At 31.7% G+C, this 19,269-nt stretch overlaps 2 protein-coding genes across 2 annotated transcripts in view; both read left to right on the forward strand.

Moving 5' to 3' along the window:
• LOC136975406 (DDB1- and CUL4-associated factor 10 homolog) overlaps positions 1 to 13,879 on the forward strand; it is a 38,366-nt gene extending 24,487 nt beyond the window's left edge. Inside the window, exons 5-7 of the mRNA XM_067270453.1 lie at positions 2,672 to 2,843; positions 10,286 to 10,495; positions 12,479 to 13,879. Coding sequence (XP_067126554.1) covers positions 2,672 to 2,843; positions 10,286 to 10,495; positions 12,479 to 13,429 — 1,333 coding nt within the window. The 3' untranslated portion in view covers positions 13,430 to 13,879. The remainder of the gene's footprint in view (positions 1 to 2,671; positions 2,844 to 10,285; positions 10,496 to 12,478) is intronic.
• LOC136975407 (inducible metalloproteinase inhibitor protein-like) overlaps positions 1 to 19,269 on the forward strand; it is a 62,577-nt gene that overhangs the window by 3,076 nt on the left and 40,232 nt on the right. The window lies entirely within an intron of this gene.

Raw genomic sequence — 19,269 nt, forward strand, 5'->3', positions numbered from 1 at the left:
TTCTATACTTAAAAACTAAAAGGAAAGTCTCAATAAACATAATTTATAAAACCCATAAGAAAGAGCCTATTTTATTATTTTTTTTACTTCCTTACATCAGAGGTGACCATTCTCAACCATAACACTGCTGAGACTCCATAATATTGAATGCCTTACTCTAAATTTTCAGGCTGATTTCTAATATATAAAATCAGTGCAATTATTTTGAATAATTGCACTGATTATATATATTTTGAATAATTGCACTGTTGTTGTCTTCATTTTTAACCATGCCCAGTAGCTTCAATAACTGCATTATGCCAGGTTGTGCAAATTGGGCAAGGATACAAATGAATATGAAGTATGCAAATATAATGCAAATATAAAGTTTTTCTTCATAAACCTGATTATTAAAGCCAAACAAACTGCTGAATTATTATGCTATAAGCTTGATGCTACTATTAAAGCAGCTGAGGCAGCCAAATCAAGAATTCTAGACAGCAGAAGAAGTACTGCAATAGGTATCTTGAAAATGAACTAGAAATCTTTTAGGCTATGGGTGAAAAACACATAACATCTATCTTCTCTTAAATGCATTAAAGATGATTCCACCCACATCAATTGAATTGAAAAGGTCATTCAAGGTAGCAGGATTTTTCATTACTAAAATAAAAACCAGATTGAGTGATCGGAGTATTGACCATTTTTGCTTTTTAAAATCTTGTTATAAAAATTTAAATAATATTTTGTATTATGTTTTATTTTGAAAAACGAAAATTACCTTGTAGGTTAAAAGTTTGATCTAAGTTCATTTTTTCTTTAACTTTTTAACTCAATTCGAAGGCCTGTTTTTTTTTTGTGTTGTAAGCAGTTTTAATAAACTTTAATAAATTTTTTCTATTTGTGAAAATTTCTGTGTAATTCAAAGGTAATTTTTAATTTATTTTACACAGCATTAGTAATATTATTATTTTGGATGTTGCATGACATATTAAATTACTTAAAAGTAAAAAATATCATTCAATTTCAAGATTTATTTTATATCTTAAAAATAATTAATTATATCCTGGGATTTCCTAGAATCCCGGGAAACAGATCAGTTTTTTCTTGAAATCTCAGGACAAGCAAAGAACTGAGAAATGAGAAACCGTATAATGAAGCTTATAAATGAAATTCCAGTATAAAATACAAACATTTATCTGCATTAAATTATACTGGAATTTCATTTATAAGGTTCATAGGTTTGCATTTTTTATGACATACTTTATTTCATTCTTGCAGTGTTTGAAAATTTTTTTTTTTAAATTTAGAGCATCTTCAACAAGATTTTACATCTTCTCACAGATCATTAGTAATTTTGGAGTATTAAATCTGAATTTGTACTTAAAATTTCTTCAAAATAAATAAGTCAGAAAGGAAAGAAAAATTGATTTTTTGCTTATTTCTCTACAATACCATTAAGTAAGAATTGGTTAAAATTTCTTGTTCTCTCTAACCTGGCCAATTGTTTTCCGTGAGCATTATTGTGCAGTTTTACTGACACAAAATTGGCTAGTATTATATATTTATTAATATAAAGTAATTATTTCTATTGTATCTATTTATTTATTTTATGCCTTGAATTGTCATAAAATTTTTATTAAAAATGTTTGTAGATGTAAGAGAAATAGTGCATGATTAATTATTGAAAATAAACATGCATACTTGATGAAATGGCAGGTAATATTTATGTGAGAATTCGAGAGTAGAGAATAATTTAATTTAATTTATTCAATTCATCAACATTTTAAAGTAACATTTTTAGCATTAAAAATGACACATTTTTGTCACTTTTTGTGGGAAAAGGGAAATCGAACTTCCCTTCACAATTTTGACGAACATCTGGACATCTAACTCATTAGTACGTCCTATCAGCTGATGCAAACCCCAATTTTCTATTGGAAGAAACTTATGCAAAAAAAGGGCATTTCCCGCGATTCGAGGCAATTGCTGATATAATTGCTTATAACAGGCAGTCAAAGGAGAATAAGAAATTGCCATAGAAGAAAGCGGTCTCTGATAGTAAGCACCTGCCACAATAACGAGCAGCTGACAATCATAGAGGACTGCTATCAAGACGGCCATATAGTAATTTAAGTCTCTCTCGGAAAGTAAGTCCATTCAAATAGAAGACATCAAGTAACCAAAGGTATTATTATTTGAACCAATTGTAAACTCTCTCTTCGTGTTTAGAGGTGTACATAGTTAGGCATTGATATAACAATAGATTGTTCTTTGATGTATTTCTTCATTTTTTTCATTAAATTTTTGTTAGTTATTTGTTAACCTGTCTGTTCCCTTGGTTAAATACAGACATTCAAACCTCCTATGATTGAAACTTCCCCACTCGATAATTATACAGCCCTCGTTTTTACTGTAGATTTTAATATTGCAAATTAGGGTGCAAATTGCTACCCTAGCTGGTGTCAGGTCCCGACGATCCTCTCCACTTGAATAATAGCCCTCCTAAACACCATCCAGTGACCCAGTGAGCAGAATTAATGGTTCTGATGATTAAAGGGATGTCAAATCTAATCTCATACCCTTGTGTTCTCACATTTAATAAAAAAATGAAGATGAGTTATACTTAAATATTTTTGATTTACATAAAAATAAATAAATAAATAATTTAAAAGAGTGACTTTATTTATAGATATTCTGAAGAAGATATACAGTTTCAACGAGTGTTTCACACAAATGGATTGATGAGAATGAGACTTACTCCAGATAATTCTAAAATGGTTATATGTACCACTGGAGGTTATTTAATGGTCATCCATAATTTGGATCTAAATAATTTAGCTGAGGATCTCATGGGATTTAAGGTAATTAAGAATTATTGTTCATATTTGTAGCATGGAGTATCTTTAAATATTTAATACATTGTAACTAGAGAGTAAATTTTAGTAGAAATGCATTGCTTTTGGTTACTTTTATGAATTTAAGAATCTGGTTTTATTATTTAAAAATTATTTAAGAATTAAGATATTTTGTTTTTCATAATAAAATTTACATATTTGAACATTATTGCATAAAATGGTACTTTTAATATTGTAACAAGAATGCGCTTTGATTGGAACTTTCCTGAAAGAATGATAAGAACAAATGGATCAGTCAGTTGGCTGACTGGGTTGCTGATTTTTATTTTTGGAGTAATTCCTTGTCTTCTCCATGCCAGTTGCAACTGTGACAGAGCTACAAGTGCATGTCAAGAATGTATTCAATGGTATTAGAAATCAGCCTGAAAATTTAGCGTAATTCATTCAATAATTCGTTAGAGTCTCAGCAGTGTTATGGTTGAGAATGGTCACCTCTGATGTAAGGAAGTAAAAAAAAAAAAAAATAAATAAAAAGGCTCTAACTCCTTTTTTCTGGATTTTATAAATTATGTCAACAGTTTCAGTTAACCTTGTGTAGTAATGAAGGGTACACAAAGGTTGAATTTGCAAGTTTAACCCCGGTATTCAGCAACACGAGTTAGAGTTAGAGTTAGAGTTAGGGTTAAATCTTGAGTTAACCAATCACCGTTTGCTTTACTTTTAATACGTGAATGCTCATTGGTTATCTTTTAACTCTAACTCTAACTCGTGTTGGTGAATACAGGGGTAAGAGGTTTAAAAGTTATGTGATTTGGTAATGACAATGTCATTAGCAGTGTAAAAGTATAGATTTAGTAAGTCAGATATTAGAGGGTTTTAATTTTTTTTACAAAGATTTGTTTGTAAATGTTCATTAGCATTTTCAAGGTGATGCTATGCATATATGGGAGTGTGCTATGTAATGGTTTGATGATATATTCAAAAATAACTGTTTCTAGGATAGAGTTAAGTTCTATTAATAAAGTGGATAAAAGTTCTAATTTCCTATGTTTCATGTTTCAAATATTATATTATGCTATTATTTATAAATACTGATAAAACTGAAATATTGATAGGAACTGTTTAATATTTTTCTTAGCCATAGTTCTTTATGAAAAATTTTTATTATTATAGAAATAGAGGAGATAGGTAGGAAAAAATAAGTTTTATACAAAATCACTTAAAACATGAAAAAGTGGATTTAAAGTAGATTAGGACTTGAAAGTGCAACTTTCCTTAAAAGTTATAAATGTGTGTGTGTGTGTGTGTGCGTGCGTACTTAAAAAATAAAAACAATACTCAACACGTACCTGAACCTGTTACCGGTGTTGGAGAAAAGACGAAAAAAATATCGTAAATGTTTTCGAATCTTAATAGTTCTTCTTCAAACGATAAAAAAGAAGGAATGCAGAACAAAAAGAGAACTTTAAAGAGACGTGTGTTTGATTTCTGTTTAAATATCGATGTTCATTAGAACATCGATATTTAAACAGAAATCAAACACACGTCTCTTTAAAATCGTTGGATTGGACATGCACATTCAATGTGGATAGACAGTGATTAAAAGTCTGCATCAATGAGGGCCTGCCAGGCAATGGACAAATTGAGTTCTTCTTTATAATTTATGCACGTGGTGGTGTGGCTGGATTTATAAATGGAGATAGCCTCCAACCACCTCAGGTGCTCAGGGTGAGGCAAAGTGATGATGAGCCTCACTGGGTTGAAGGCTGCCTTGATGTCAGGATTGGCTGTGTAAACAGCAAGAGCCATAAAGTTCCTCCCATGTAGAATGTCTGCATTGTGCTCATGTATTCTGATTCCCAATGATCGTTTGGTCGAACCGATGTAAACAAGGTTCTTAAACAAGGTTACCATAAGCTATTCAATAGATTAATTAATCGTTACTACCACTCCACAAGTGTGTCCGCTATCTGCTCATGTGATGACAACCCTCCGGAAGATGAGGCACGGACCCCCATCACATATAATCCATATATGGCTTCGTTACATAAGGCGATTGCTAACAAATACCGCATTAAGATCACATACAGAAGATGTCCTACCATCTTGGACATCCTCCAAAACAGGAAGGAATCCTTCCTGTTTTGGATACCAACAGACTCCCAGGCATTTACTCTATACCTCTTAAGTCCCACAGGTGTGACAGGAACCTTGTTTACATCGGTTTAACCAAACAATCATTGGGAATTAGAATACATGAGCACAATGCAGACATTCTACATGGGAGGAACTCTATGGCTCTTGCTGTTTACACGGCCGATCCTGACATTGAGGCGGCCTTCAACCCTGCTTCATCATCACTTTGCCTTACCCTGAGCACCTGAGGTGGTTGAAGGCTATCTCCATTTACAAATCTAGCCATGCCACCACATGCATAAATTATAAAGAAGAACTCAATTTGTCTGTTGCCTGCAGGCCCTCATTGATGCAGACTTTTAATTGCTGTCTATCCGCATTGAATGCACATGTCCAATCCAACGATTTTAACGAGATGTGTGTTCGATTTCTGTTTAAATATCGATGTTCTAATTTTTTTGTTATGCATTTCGTCGCTTCTTTTTTATTGTCTGAAGAAGAACTATTAAGGTTCAAAAACGCTTGCAATATTTTTTTGTCTTTTTCCAACACCAGTAACAGGTTTAGGTCTGTGTTGATTTCATCCTGGTGTTTTGTAAATGTAGAAGTTTAAAAACAATATTTTGAAGAATATCTATTGGGTAAATCAAAGTTAAAATGTTATTTAGTCATTTTAGGTATATTCTATTCAATTTATTTCAATATCTAAAATTAATAAAATGTTGGTTTCTATATTGTAAATTGAGATTTATTTTTATTTACAATTAAATAGGTTATAACTTCTTTTAGTTATCAAAGATTATTTATTTAAAAATATTTTTGGCTCTACTTCAGCCATCATCATTTTAAACTTACAGATTTGCTATTCATTTTTGGAATATGAATATATGAATATGATTTAAAACTGAAAGAACATATTACTTTGATCAAAAAGTATCAGGAAAGGTTCATTTAAACTGTGTGCAAAGGAACACTTGTCATTTTTTTTTTTGCAGTTTTGTGCAACTTTCATCAACATCTAGCAACAATCTGTATGTCATTGTCTGTTTTCATTTATAAATAAATACTTGTTTTGTATGTAAAGAATTTTTGTACTGGTAATTTTTTTAAAAAGTTGAATGTAATTGAGCAAAGAACATGCATTAAATTTTGTTTTCACAATGGAATTACTGCTACAAAATGTTGAAATGTTGCAAAAAGCTTTTGGTGATGACACACTATCAGAAACAAGAGTTTTTGAGTGGTAGACGTTCAAGGAAGGCAGAGAACATGTCAAAGATGAACTACTCTCTGGTAGACCATCCACTTCAACTGATGAACAACATATCACTCAAGTCAATGATTTGGACCTCAATGATCATCAGATAAACATGTTTTGCTTTTGTACTATATATTGCACATTTTCTTCTTGAGGGTATGTAAGCAGGCTGATGTGCAGAATTCATGAGATACACATACAGTAAGACCCTGCTTAATGTGGGGGATACATTCCTAGATGACAAAGCACTAAATGAAACAGTGTTAAACGAGGTCATTTTAACATAGAGTAAATAGGGATAGGGGAATACACAACCAAAAATAAGCAAACTTTAATTTTAAGTTATTTTTATATTAATTTGCATAATAACATATGTTAAATAACACACAAACATGCAAAAAGTGAACTGCACACAGAAATGTGAAGTTCACTTTTTGTGATGAAGGTCCTGCTTTTTCTGAAATTCTTGCTTTTTGTGATAAAGTCATGAAGTTTCATTTGTTGCGTTTTTCTTTCCTTAAGCAAATGTTGGTAGCAGAAGATCACATCCAAAATGCCTTATTTTGCTTTTGCACTTCTTTCAAAATCTTGATCATTTGCTACGATTTGATAAACGATTTCGGTTATCATTACCAAACTTTCACTAAGGAAATCTGTAGAGAAATTCTTTGGGTTCTTTGTTTTCAGAATCTCTATTTTCCAGTTCTACACGAATTCCTTGTTCTGCCAGTTCTTAAAGGTCTTCGTTGGTAAGGCTCTCACCAGAAACCTGCAGTAACTCCTCACTATCCTGCTTGTCTACATTGCCTAGTCCTGCTATATCAATTAGGTTGAGTTTGGTCAACCTAATGATATAGCAATAGACTCTTCATGTTGAGAATTCTTGGATACCTTCAGCCATAACTTCTTCTACACTTTGTTCTTGTATTTATCAGTTAATTTTTGCCAAGCGAAACTGATATTGCCTATGGCAGGGATGGCAAACCTTTTTGAGTACGTGTGCCATATTGTAAGCATACTTAGCTTTAAAGATGTTAATGCATGCCAATGTCTTAGACTTTGAATAATGATATTTAAGGAAATTAAACAAATACGCTTTAATTCGAATAAATGTAGAAAATCTAATTAAAAAAAAGATGATCAGGTGATAAACAGAAAGGATGATTGAAAAAGACAGAAATCATATGATACATTAAGTGCCAGATGATTTCTCTTACGTGCCACTTTGGGCACCTGTGCCATAGGTTCACCATCCCTGGTCTATTGCATACACAATGTTATATTTTTTCCAAAATTGAACCAAACAAACATAGATTTAAAGAAAGTATATCTTTTTGCCACCTTTTGCTGATTGGTTTGTGTTTGCAAATAACTGTATTATATATGAATCAATGAAATGTCACAATAATTTAAATCAGTGTAAATTTTGAGCTTTTTTTGAGGCTTTGAGCAGACTTTGTTATATCGAGGCAGCATTAAGTGAGGTCTTACTGTACTTTTCAAAAGTGAAATTGCAACATCATGAAGGAATGTGCATAGCGACATGTACGTTGATGGTACCAGTAGAAGTGACAAAGATAAGCAAATGATTAAAAGAACAAACCAAAATATGCAACAGACACCTGTTTATTCAGTAACGAATAAACAGGCATACTATCAATGAGAAGATTAATGGTTGCCTGAAGTATCACTTGCCAAACTGTATCCACCTCAATGCATATGTTGTTGTCTATGGTGTGTAGTGGTGATCCCCAGTGCACCTCACACCAGGCAAGGTCCCACAGGTGTTCAGTGGGAGAGAGATCAGGTGAAGCTGCCAACCAAAGAAGGATGAGAATTCTGTTCAGGCTGGTGAGAGTTTGCTGTGCAACATGTGGTTGGGCATTGTCTTGCTGGGACACAGTGTTGGATGTGGCCTGCACCAGTGGCCAAACCATAGGTCCCACAACTTGTGTGATGTACTGATCTACTGTCAGAGTACTGGAAATATGCACCAGAGCTGTATTGGGGGGGGCATCATGTTTGATGCCTCCCCAAACCACGATACCTGGTGTGGGGTCTGTGTGATGTTTGGTGAAAAGGGCTGGAAAGTATTCCTGTATAAGCACTTTTATCTGAATGGACTAACACTTCTACTTTTATTATTTGTCACAGATCTAAAGGGTTCCTAAAATCTTACATGTACATACATTAATGTAGACCATGTAAAAATAATTTTTATTGATGATAATTTTATTTCATATATAGTCAAACCTGTTTTTATCATGTGTTTGCCTTACTGATTGTTTTAGAGTAAAACATATATATAAATACACACTATTACTTTTCTTTACATATACTGATTATATTAGTATACATTACTGCTTTTATTGTAATTTTAATACTTGTTTTTTTAAATTTTATTTTATATTAAGAATACTATTTAAAAATCTTATGTTGTCTTAATATGTACTTTTAATTTTAAAGTATTGTATCATATTCAAAAATCTGTTTTATAAATTCACATGATGATGAATGTTAAAAATGTGGAAAAAACATTTTCCACTGGTTTTAACAGTCATCATCAAGCCATACATTCAAAGATCAAATAAAATATAGAATAAACATTTTAAACAAGATAGAACAAAAATTGCCATTTGCATAAAGCCAGGAGCATTTGTGATGAGAAAACATGCTATTGGTTCTATGCAAATGGCAATTTTTATTCTATCTTATTTAAAATATTTATTCTATGTTTTATTTGATTTTTGAATGTATAACCTGATGACGACAATTAAAAACAATGGAAAACATTTGGTTCTTGCATTAAAACCTTGTTTTCTTGCTGGTTTTCTGGTGATAGGGGTTACTTTATAGTATATTCATTCATTCAGTTTATCGTACATACATTGAGGATTAATGAATTTTATTTACATTGTTAGATTTTTTAATAATTAAATTATTTATAAATTGTGCATGCTTGCTCAGTTAAACTATGTCTGCAAGCTATAAACGATGCATTAAATTTATCTTTGTATACTAGTACATTTATCAATTAACAGGACTTATTATACTGGGAAATTATGGATGCAGATATTTAGTCTTACAGATCAGAAATAATATTTTTTATTTGGTTGAACTAAATAAAAACTAAACAGGTGAACTAAATAAAAAATATTATCTCTGATCTGTAAGACTAAATATCTGCATCTATAATTTCCCAGTATAATAAGTCCTGTTAATTGATAAATGTACTAGTATACAAAGATAAATTTAAGCTACGATAAAGGACACAAAAGCATAATAATATAAACGATGCAATTTGTTCATCTTTAGGCCTAAAGATGAACAAATTGCATCATTTATATATATATAAACAATATATACCGTATTTTATGGACTATAAGATGCTACGGACTATAAGATGCACCTTAATTTTTAAGCAATTTTTTTAAAAAATACCTATAAGACGCTACAGACTATAAGACGCACCTGAATTTTGGAGGCAATTTTTTGAAGAAAAAAGTGCGTCTTATAGTCCGTAAAATACGGTATATAGTTTTATATATATATAAAATCACTGTGGCAGATTTTATATCATGTAAATGCTGAAAAACCTACTAGTGTTCCAATTAAGACTATCAAATGGTAAAGTAGAGTTTGTCTTATAATTCAGTCTGTGTTTAATCAGGAGAGAAAATTCAGTTGGCAAAAGAAATTTTATTTGCTAAGCATTAAAACCTCCTCTTTGAAATTCATAGTGAATAAAAATTTTTTTTACTGGTTGAACTTTGCTTCCTGATTAAAACAGTCTAAATTATAAGACAAACTCAGGTTTACTGTTTGATAGTCTTAGTTAGAGCCCCAGTTGGTTTTTTTTCATTTATGTAAATTTCATAGTTTAATTATCTAATTAATAACACTGTTATAGCCCATTTATAATTTGGTAGTTTAGATTTTTGATTATTTAAATAATAGTTAATAGAAAGTTTAATTTATGTATTTGAATAGTTAGTTTTTGTAACTTTAAGAATTTATTCATTAGATTTTTTAATATGAACATAATTTTTTGTAGCCAAACATGTACAGATTAATGCAGATGGGAAATACACCTTTTCCAATTGGTTATTCATATAATCATTTATTTACTGCTCAGCGTAATCGAATTGAACTTATATCAGATTTTCCTGAAGGAAATGATGCTGAAATTATCTCTTCATTACAAGTGCATCCTTATGGATGGTGTGTGTTATCTCGTAACACAAGCAGTGATGAAAATACTGAGGTAAGAAATATATAAGCTATTCAACATGGTATGACTTGCTAATCACAGAGATGTATTGTAGGAAAAGCTCTTTCTAAAAAGTATTGAGTAGTTTATCTGATTACAGTTAACCTTAAATCAGCAGTTCCCAACCTTTTTTTGACCAGGGACCACTTTGATTTCATTGTTGTTAGCAGGGACCACAAGGTTTAAGAAAAATAAACTGTGTCAATCTAAAAATAAACTTTAATCAAAACTGTTTACATAAGTAATTGTTAAATGCAAGAGTAGCATGCTTTAGCAGTACTATTATAATAGAAAACATAACATTTTTAGTAAAAATTAAATTCAGTTTGTATCAATGTGGGAATAATAATTTAAAACGAATAAAAGTTTTAAATCTTTCGCGGACCATATTTTAGCTCTTGCGGACCACTGATGGTCCACGGACCACTGGTTGGGAACCGCTGCCTTAAATCCTCACTTAAATACCCATGGACAATTACATTTTCCTTTTAGTATCATAGTACCTGTAAAGGGTAATTTCCATTATACAATTTTTTCCAGAAAAATAGATTCACATAGACCCACAACTGTTGCCTGGCAATGGCCCATTTATGGACTTTTGAAATCATGCTTATAGATAGACATCATCAAACTTGCCAATAGGTAATATTTTCAGTTCAAGGTTAGTTCAGTTGTCTTGCAATGAAAACCTTATTGAGCTTGTGGGGAGAAAAACATTTTCTGTTCAATGTCAGTCTGGGAGAGAATAGCATTATAAAATTAAAATAATAATAATATATATGTGAACAAAAATATCAGATGCATTAGAATTTGTTGCTAATTCTTATCACGTTTGTTATTGAATGGAATACTTAATGGAAAATATCTAGTGTGATGAAATGGTTGAAACTTCCATGTACCATTGCTCACGTAGTTGTTCATTGGTGGTTAAGTGAAATGTTTCCAATAAAAATTGTTTTTAAAACAGGAATGCCTCACCTAATCACTGATGGGGATTAGGTTAGGATTTATGGTAATAATTAAGACTAGAATTTTAATTAATTTTGAAAGTAATATCTTTAAAAATAATATCCTGAAAATTATTTTAAGAAAGGAATATTTTTCTTTAGAATAAATATATACTATATACATACATAACTATACAGGTATACTGGGTGGCCCAAAAGTCTAGATTTATGGAGAAATAAGGTATATGATTTATTTAAATATATATAATTGCAACAAATGATATGCTGAAATTGATGGTCTTTGGCTTTCAAGCACTTGTAAAAATGCTGAGTGATCTGTGAACAATGTTCCCTCTAAGCTGTGCAGCCGCGCACTGCTCAAATTGTTGCTGTACATGAAACTATGTGCCGCACAGGTGAGCATGCGCACTGATTTGAATTGTTGTTTACTTATTTCTCACTTTGTCTGCAACATGATTATTGCTACATATATTTCAATTAAATACATTAAATCATTGACAAAAGATAATATTTTGTATGGAAGTATGTTTTAATATGAATTTTAATCTCTATGATTAATTATTTTAATTTTTATAGGAAAAAATAAGATTTTATATATATATATGCTCAGAAAAATTTTTTGCTCAGAATCTGCTCAGCAAAAATTTTTTTTGCTCAGAGAAATATATGTTCCACTCATCTACAAAAAAAATTAGAGGGAACATTGTCTGTGAATCCTTAAATTACTTTAGTGATGTTATCTTGTACCAATATACCAATATAATTGTCATTGATAGTTCTATTCTAACAAAGAAAAATTTAAATTTAACCAAAAAAAAAAAAAAAAAAAGGAAAAAGGAAAAATTTGAACTGAAAAACATTATTAAGATTAGAAAAGGATCTTATATAAGGCAAATTACTTAAAACCCACACTTTCGGACATCCTGTATACTTATTTATTTATTTTTATTCATACTAAGTAACTAAATAATTTGGTAGTGATATTAAAGTTTTTGTAATGTTATTTCAGTGGACTTGTATTCATGACATTCAAGAAGTAGAGAAACCTTACAGTCAAGTGAGTGATGATTCCCAGTTAACAACTTTGATTGGTGTTTCTCGGAATGAAAATGAAACAGTTAATGAATCAAGTGTAAATAATTCAGAAAGTTTTAATTCTGTTGAAAGTAACAGCCTGGAAATTTCTCGGGAAATTTCTGGATCTCAGTCACTTCGAGAAAGACCAGTTGTGCACATTAGACTCAATTACGGTTCTCAGTCTCTCAGACACCAAGAAGTAAGTCATTCTGATACTCAGGGCAATAGAAATACAACAACAGAGAGTTACCGTTTTGGTAATATCGAACTGCGTATTTCACAACGAAGAATTACGCAGTCAGTGCCAGTAGGAACTCAAACTTCTATGAATTCTCAGGAAGGAACATCTGGAGCAACTCAAGCTTCTCCCACTATTCAAACTAGATCACAAAATTCTGATGATAGTAATAGCAGTGAAGAAGCAGATAATAGTTCTACCCATATTGTTCCTTCAGAACGTCCAGCATTTTTTATTAGGACAGGATCAGAGCGTGGTGCTCATACATTTTTGTTGTTAGGTCCAAATAGATCTCAGGATCAATCAAATCATACATCTCATAAGATTTACAGAAATACTCCTCGACTAACTCATTATATTTCAGAACCTAACGTCGGTAGAGGTTTTATCAAAGAACTCTGTTTTAGTACAGACGGTAGATTGATTTGTTCACCATATGGCTACGGAGTTAGATTATTAACATTTCATCCCTCTTGTAGTGAATTGTGTGACAGTGTTCCTAAATCCGTTTCTCCTCTTCATGAATTAAGGTCTGACTCTAGTCATTCAAATTATGTTGTCAGCACCAAGTTTTCTCCCACTCATTGCCTGTTTGTATCTGGTTGTTTAAGTGGTAAAATATGTTTCCATCAACCTGTTATATAGCAAATTAATTAGAATTATAAAATTACAATGCATTTATCAGATACATTGTTTTTATATTATTAATGTATATTAGAATCTTCCATTTTCAGAATCTCATTTCAGTTTTTGAGATTAATTTGTTTGTGACAAAGCCAATATGTACTTTTGAGTGTACTATAAACTCTTAAGCATATGTTTTTCTGTTATTTCCAAAAATTTTGGAAGAAGAAAATTCCATAAATTTTGATTGATTGATGAAATGAAAATGTTGGTATGACACAAGAATTACATTTTTAATAACTTGAAACATCATTTATAATTTTAATAATCTTAAAAATATCTTGTTTTTAGAATTGCAGAAATAATCTGTATCTAATTCACCTTATTGCACATTTTATGAAAAGTCAATTGCCTTCCTTACATCTGTATTTTGTGAAATTCTTGTAAATAAAACTTTAGGATAAAATCTTATCTATGATACTCTAGTCTAAATTATTAAGTTGCTCTAATTATCATAAGCCATATTTAATATTTTTTGAATTTATATTTTAATTGCTTTACTTAAAAATCAAAAAAATTCTCAAGAAGAATAAAATATTAAGATTGCTTCATAATTTTATTGTATGTAAGAGAAGAAACATCAAATAAGTATAACTACTTTAAAAACCAACAAAGTTTGAAAGTTTGGTTTATGGTATTTTGTTCTACACACAATGAGGTTATATAATAATAATAATAAATTTTGTGCAAATTAAAATTTTAAGGATTTTTAAGGCAAGTTTTCTTATTTGATGTAAAAGGAATTAATGTAATTTAAGAATGTTCATAAAATCTTATTAAAACTTTTATTCTATGAATATATTTTGCATAATTTTTTTAATTATACACAAATGTTTACATTATGCCATTTCTATCATTTCTTAAGGGATGATACAGGGTGGCCTTTATCCAGAAGGCCACCCTGTATTTTATTTACATAATTCTTCCCATTATATAAGCAATAAGAAAGTCTTTATTGGTATACATTATAGATTTGGCCAATGCTTTCCCTTGTTATTTATACATAACAGCCGAAAAAGTAAAATTAATTATGTTTAGAAATAACTTATTGGTACAGAATATTTTGCCTTGTTTAGAAACGTTTAAATAAAGGGTTGAAGAAAGAAATGTATTGTTATTTACTTTCAAAATTAAAAAAAAAAAAACTAAGTAGGATTATTTTGACTGGCTGGCACCATCTCAGTTAAGGGTTAAAACTCTTCCTTTGCACACTTTTACACGAGTTGGAATATTCTAATTGTTGCCTTTACACAACACAAACGTACGCCCCCTTGGTGATCGGTTAAGGAACAAAATCCGTTTCAAGACTCTGTTGCTATCCGAATTGTTCGTTAACCGATTAACGATTTACCATAGGTTTTTATGGGAATTTGATTAATTCGTTCTGAGATCCCCAAAATAAAAAAATATATACTTTCTTCACAATTTTCTGAAACCGTGTTTTTTAGTTTTCTATGATTCACGAACACAAACTGTGCTACTACTTTAACACTTGGCGATTAAATAAAGTTGGGAAATCGCCAAGTGTTAAAATAGTAGCACAATTTATGTTCGTGAATCATATACTTTCTTACGACGTTTATTTATATGTAATAATAAAAATACATATATACAGTCTTGCATTTTTATTAGTCATGTTTTTTCCGTTTGTGGGGTTAAAGAATCTGTCTAATGTCGATTGCTTTTCTCTCTTCTTCAGGATTTTTCACAAGTAATTAATAACATAGTAATTGTAGAGATCCCTAAGCCTATTAACCTCAACCGGGTTTGGATGCTATTCTGAGACCGTTCTGACATCCTCCCTCTTCTACATAAGATCTTTAATAACAGATATCGGCATTAATCCTCTTTTTCAAAAGAAAACATATCTCGCCGAGTTTCTCGGTGTTCTTCATTTAAGAGTTCTTGGAGTTGTTCTGTCGTTAGATCAGTTTCAGGTTCCATTACGAACTCTTCAATGTTCTTTATTTCTCAGACGTGATTTTTGTTACTCCTTTAGCTGCTCGAGTCTTCTTGATTATACAGTATTTTTCTTAGATAAGATTGAACTGCGGCCTACTGTAGACCTGTTCAAGCCATACTGTCCAGCAACAACAGATATTTTCTGCCCACTCTCTACCTTTACTATTATACTCTCACCTTTCGAAAAGAAAAACCGACGCAAAACTTAACGAGTGCCCGCCTGACAGTCTCGTGAATACTATAAAAGAATTGTTTCTGTCAGAAAAATAAAAGGCAGGAATTACAAGGGAGAGTTTCGAAGTTCGGAGAATACTATCCGATCAATAGATACCGGGTTGAGCGTCGATGTCGACGTCTGCCGCGCTCCAAAAAGTTTTGAATTGCCTGAAAACAAGGAAGACCAATCGGTATTCATTATCTTACGTCGATTCTTGTGTTTGTTCTGTGAGGTGTTCGTTATCCGAACATAAAAATCTTTCGCGAAAGTGTTTGTTATTCGATTTGTTCGTTAACCGATCACCCACTGTATATGCTCTCTACCTTAAACTAGCAGGATCTTGCTCCTATATATAATACTTTTCCGTTAGCAATAGAGTCGTGCAGATAATTCATTATCTAACTCCTTTCAGAGGAAACATTTTGAATTGAAACAACGTGAGTTCCAGTTTTAAATCGGAAGTTCGTATATAGTTAATCGGAGCCTCCTGTCCCTAATCTTTTCACACGTGGTCTCGGATTTTATCTATCTAACTCTGCTCTCGAGATTAAGGAAAGACAAGCAGACGACATTGGGAATTTATAGGTTTACAATTTTTTCAAATTGCAGCCCAAACAGGAAAAGTATAGAAATTATATTATTGTTTCCTAGTAAACATTTAGTTGTTGATGCAGAATTATTTGAAAAATGTTTCAATAATGATATACGTATATATATATATATATATACATATAGTATAATCAGAACCGTGGTAATGTTTTTAATGCCCTAGGCAATACGTTAGTTTTTTAGTTTTAGTCCACGGCTCATAAATGTTTGCCAGGCGTGAGAGGCATTTACGTCTGGCAAACATTTATATAAGACCTTAGCAACAACGTCTTGGCACTTCCCCGTTGCCAATACAGTGCTACCGCTCTCAGTATAATAGATTTACACAACAAAAAGTATTGTAATAAACAAAATTCAGTTTAAATATTGACTAGAATTAACATTAAATATGTACTATACAAATATGTAAAATTTTATAGGACTGAATCGCATCAAATATATACAGTGGAACCTCGGTATACGTCTGCTTTAGAATACGTCCAATTCGGAATACGTCCTGTTTCGACGAAACAAATTTTGCTCGGTATACGACTTAATCCAATTATACGCGCATATGAACAAGTAGCACTATCGGTGTATTAGACCAGACTAGACGTTCGCGGTCCCGCGGTTTATAACTTTGTTAAATTTCTTCTGATTTTAATTTGTAAGTAAAATTTTAGTATTTTTATTAATCATGAATTGCAAAAAGGCAAATGAAAAGCAACAGAAAACTAAAAAAATGACTAGAATTACAATGGACTGAAAAAAGAGAGTGCTGAGAAATATGAAGTTCGCATGGATGTTCGAGATTTAACTGTTGCATACCGTATTCCGAGAATGACGATATCGACAATCGTGAGAAATAAAGACATTATTAAATCTGCTAACGTTGCGAAAGGGGTTTAATCAATTTCTAAACAGATTATAACTATTAAGGAGAGTTCGATTTGATTTGATTTTATGATTTAAATAATATAATACAATATACTGTAATAACTTTAAAAATCTATAATAAAATCTATTTTTATTAATGTGCTCAAACAGTGTTTAAATTATTTTACAACCTCATTAATATATCACAGTGGCGTGCCGTCATTGGAAGCGATGGAAGCGCCGATTCCACCTTCCAATGACTTTCCCTTGAATTTTATAAAATATAAATTTTCATATTTTAACGTACTTTGAATTAATTAAAATTAATATTTTATTATAACTGCATTATGTATCTTTTACAAATTTCTATACTACATGTGAAAAAAAAACGATAAGATTGCTATTGTATATTCGAATAATTCGGTGGCGGAAGGAATGTCGAAACCGGGTCAGTCTCCAATCAGCCAGATTATATAGGCATTAGCACATGCGGTTTACAGTGCACCAACCTCACCCGGTTTAGCCGGGTGAGCTAAACCGGGTAAGCGACACACTCGTAAAGAGTACAGCTTTATATCCCGGAGCGGTTGTGGGCTGTTAACCACCTGCCTGTCAACTTCCAAGCAGGCAGATTATAGGCATTGGCGCATGCGCTTTACAGAGCACCAACGTCACCCGGTTTAGCTGGTGGATGCTTCACACATAAAGCTTCTAACTTTATATCCCGGACCGGTTGTGGGCTGTTTAGCCGCCTGCCTGATAGATATTCGGCCGCTCTCGTCCGATTACGTGAATCACGAGTAGACTAGATCAACGGCGGGCAACCCCGGCCCGCGGGCCAGCTACGGCTCGCGAAAAGTTTCTATCCGGCCCGCGAGATCTTTAATAGATTATTAAATTGGAAAAATAACTAATTAATAGTTAATTTTCCAATTCTTTGTAATTTTCGAAAACGATAAGAGAAATAAATGTAGTATAAACTTTTTATTTATTTATTTCATATTTGCAGACTAAAAAAATTACGAGTCACAAAAAGGCGTCAATTAACTACTACGGCCCGCGGAAAAACGTAAAATTTATTCTGGCCCGTGTTATAAAAAAGGTTGCCCACCCTAGACTAGATTTATAACTTAACCCAACCGATAGGAGTTTACTGGCATGTTTTTATGATAGTTCTGTATAGTTGACGGGAGTTTAAAAAAATCCATTAAAATATTTGATATATTTATTCCGCTCTCCCATCTTATATTACTTACGGGTTTCAATGTTAAACCGGTGATATTACGATTATAGTATGTCCCATCTGTAAGGGAATGCAGAAAAAACGTGTACAATTCTTGTATAATGTTAAAAAATTAACTGTTACTTTGGCATCATTATTTACAACCAAATTTAATGAATGAGACGTACAATGGTACAAAAAAAGCTCTAGAATTTATTTTCCTTAAATGTACGATCTAAGTATCGGTTGTCATAAAAATTTCTTTCCACTTTTTTCCCAAGACTACAGATATTCGAGTACAAAGTAACTGGTTTCGAGTTATTTCTACTAAGAAGTAGTTAAATAATTAAGAGATTAGGGAATGGTGACATAAGTAAAACCCTGCTGACTTAAACAAAAGCTTAACCGAAGCAATTACTAGCTCGGTACAGTGGGGAACTGATTTCCGTGTACACCTGGTACTAAAACGAATTGCAGTAGTTAGAAAACAAATGACTATTAAGTTTAACATATTTACATCTATGGTGAGAAACGTTTAAAATTTACAACGGCCCTGTCGCGTCCTTTGAGATATACTAGTGATGCGACAAAAGAGGCATTTGACATTGACCGGTATCGGCACCCTCGGGATTTGTCATGCATGCATTCACTGTACACCTACCAAAATCGTCTCTGTTTCCATTCGTGAGCCACTCGCAGGGAGCAATTTTAACTCAGTGGATTGTTTAAATATTTAAAAATAAACAATATTTTATGTTATTTTTATATACGTTTCTTCGCAAAAGTATATTCATACAATTGAATATTTTGTACCAGGTATGTATAATTGTATATCCATCACAAATTTTATTTTACTAAGTAAGTTTTAATAATTTTATTTTTAATTTTAGCCCTTATATCATGGCTAGCGATTTAAACTTTTAAATACGTTGATGG

This window comes from Centruroides vittatus, unplaced genomic scaffold (assembly GCF_030686945.1).
Source record: "Centruroides vittatus isolate TY-2023 unplaced genomic scaffold, ASM3068694v2 contig_371, whole genome shotgun sequence".
Taxonomy (NCBI): domain Eukaryota; kingdom Metazoa; phylum Arthropoda; class Arachnida; order Scorpiones; family Buthidae; genus Centruroides; species Centruroides vittatus.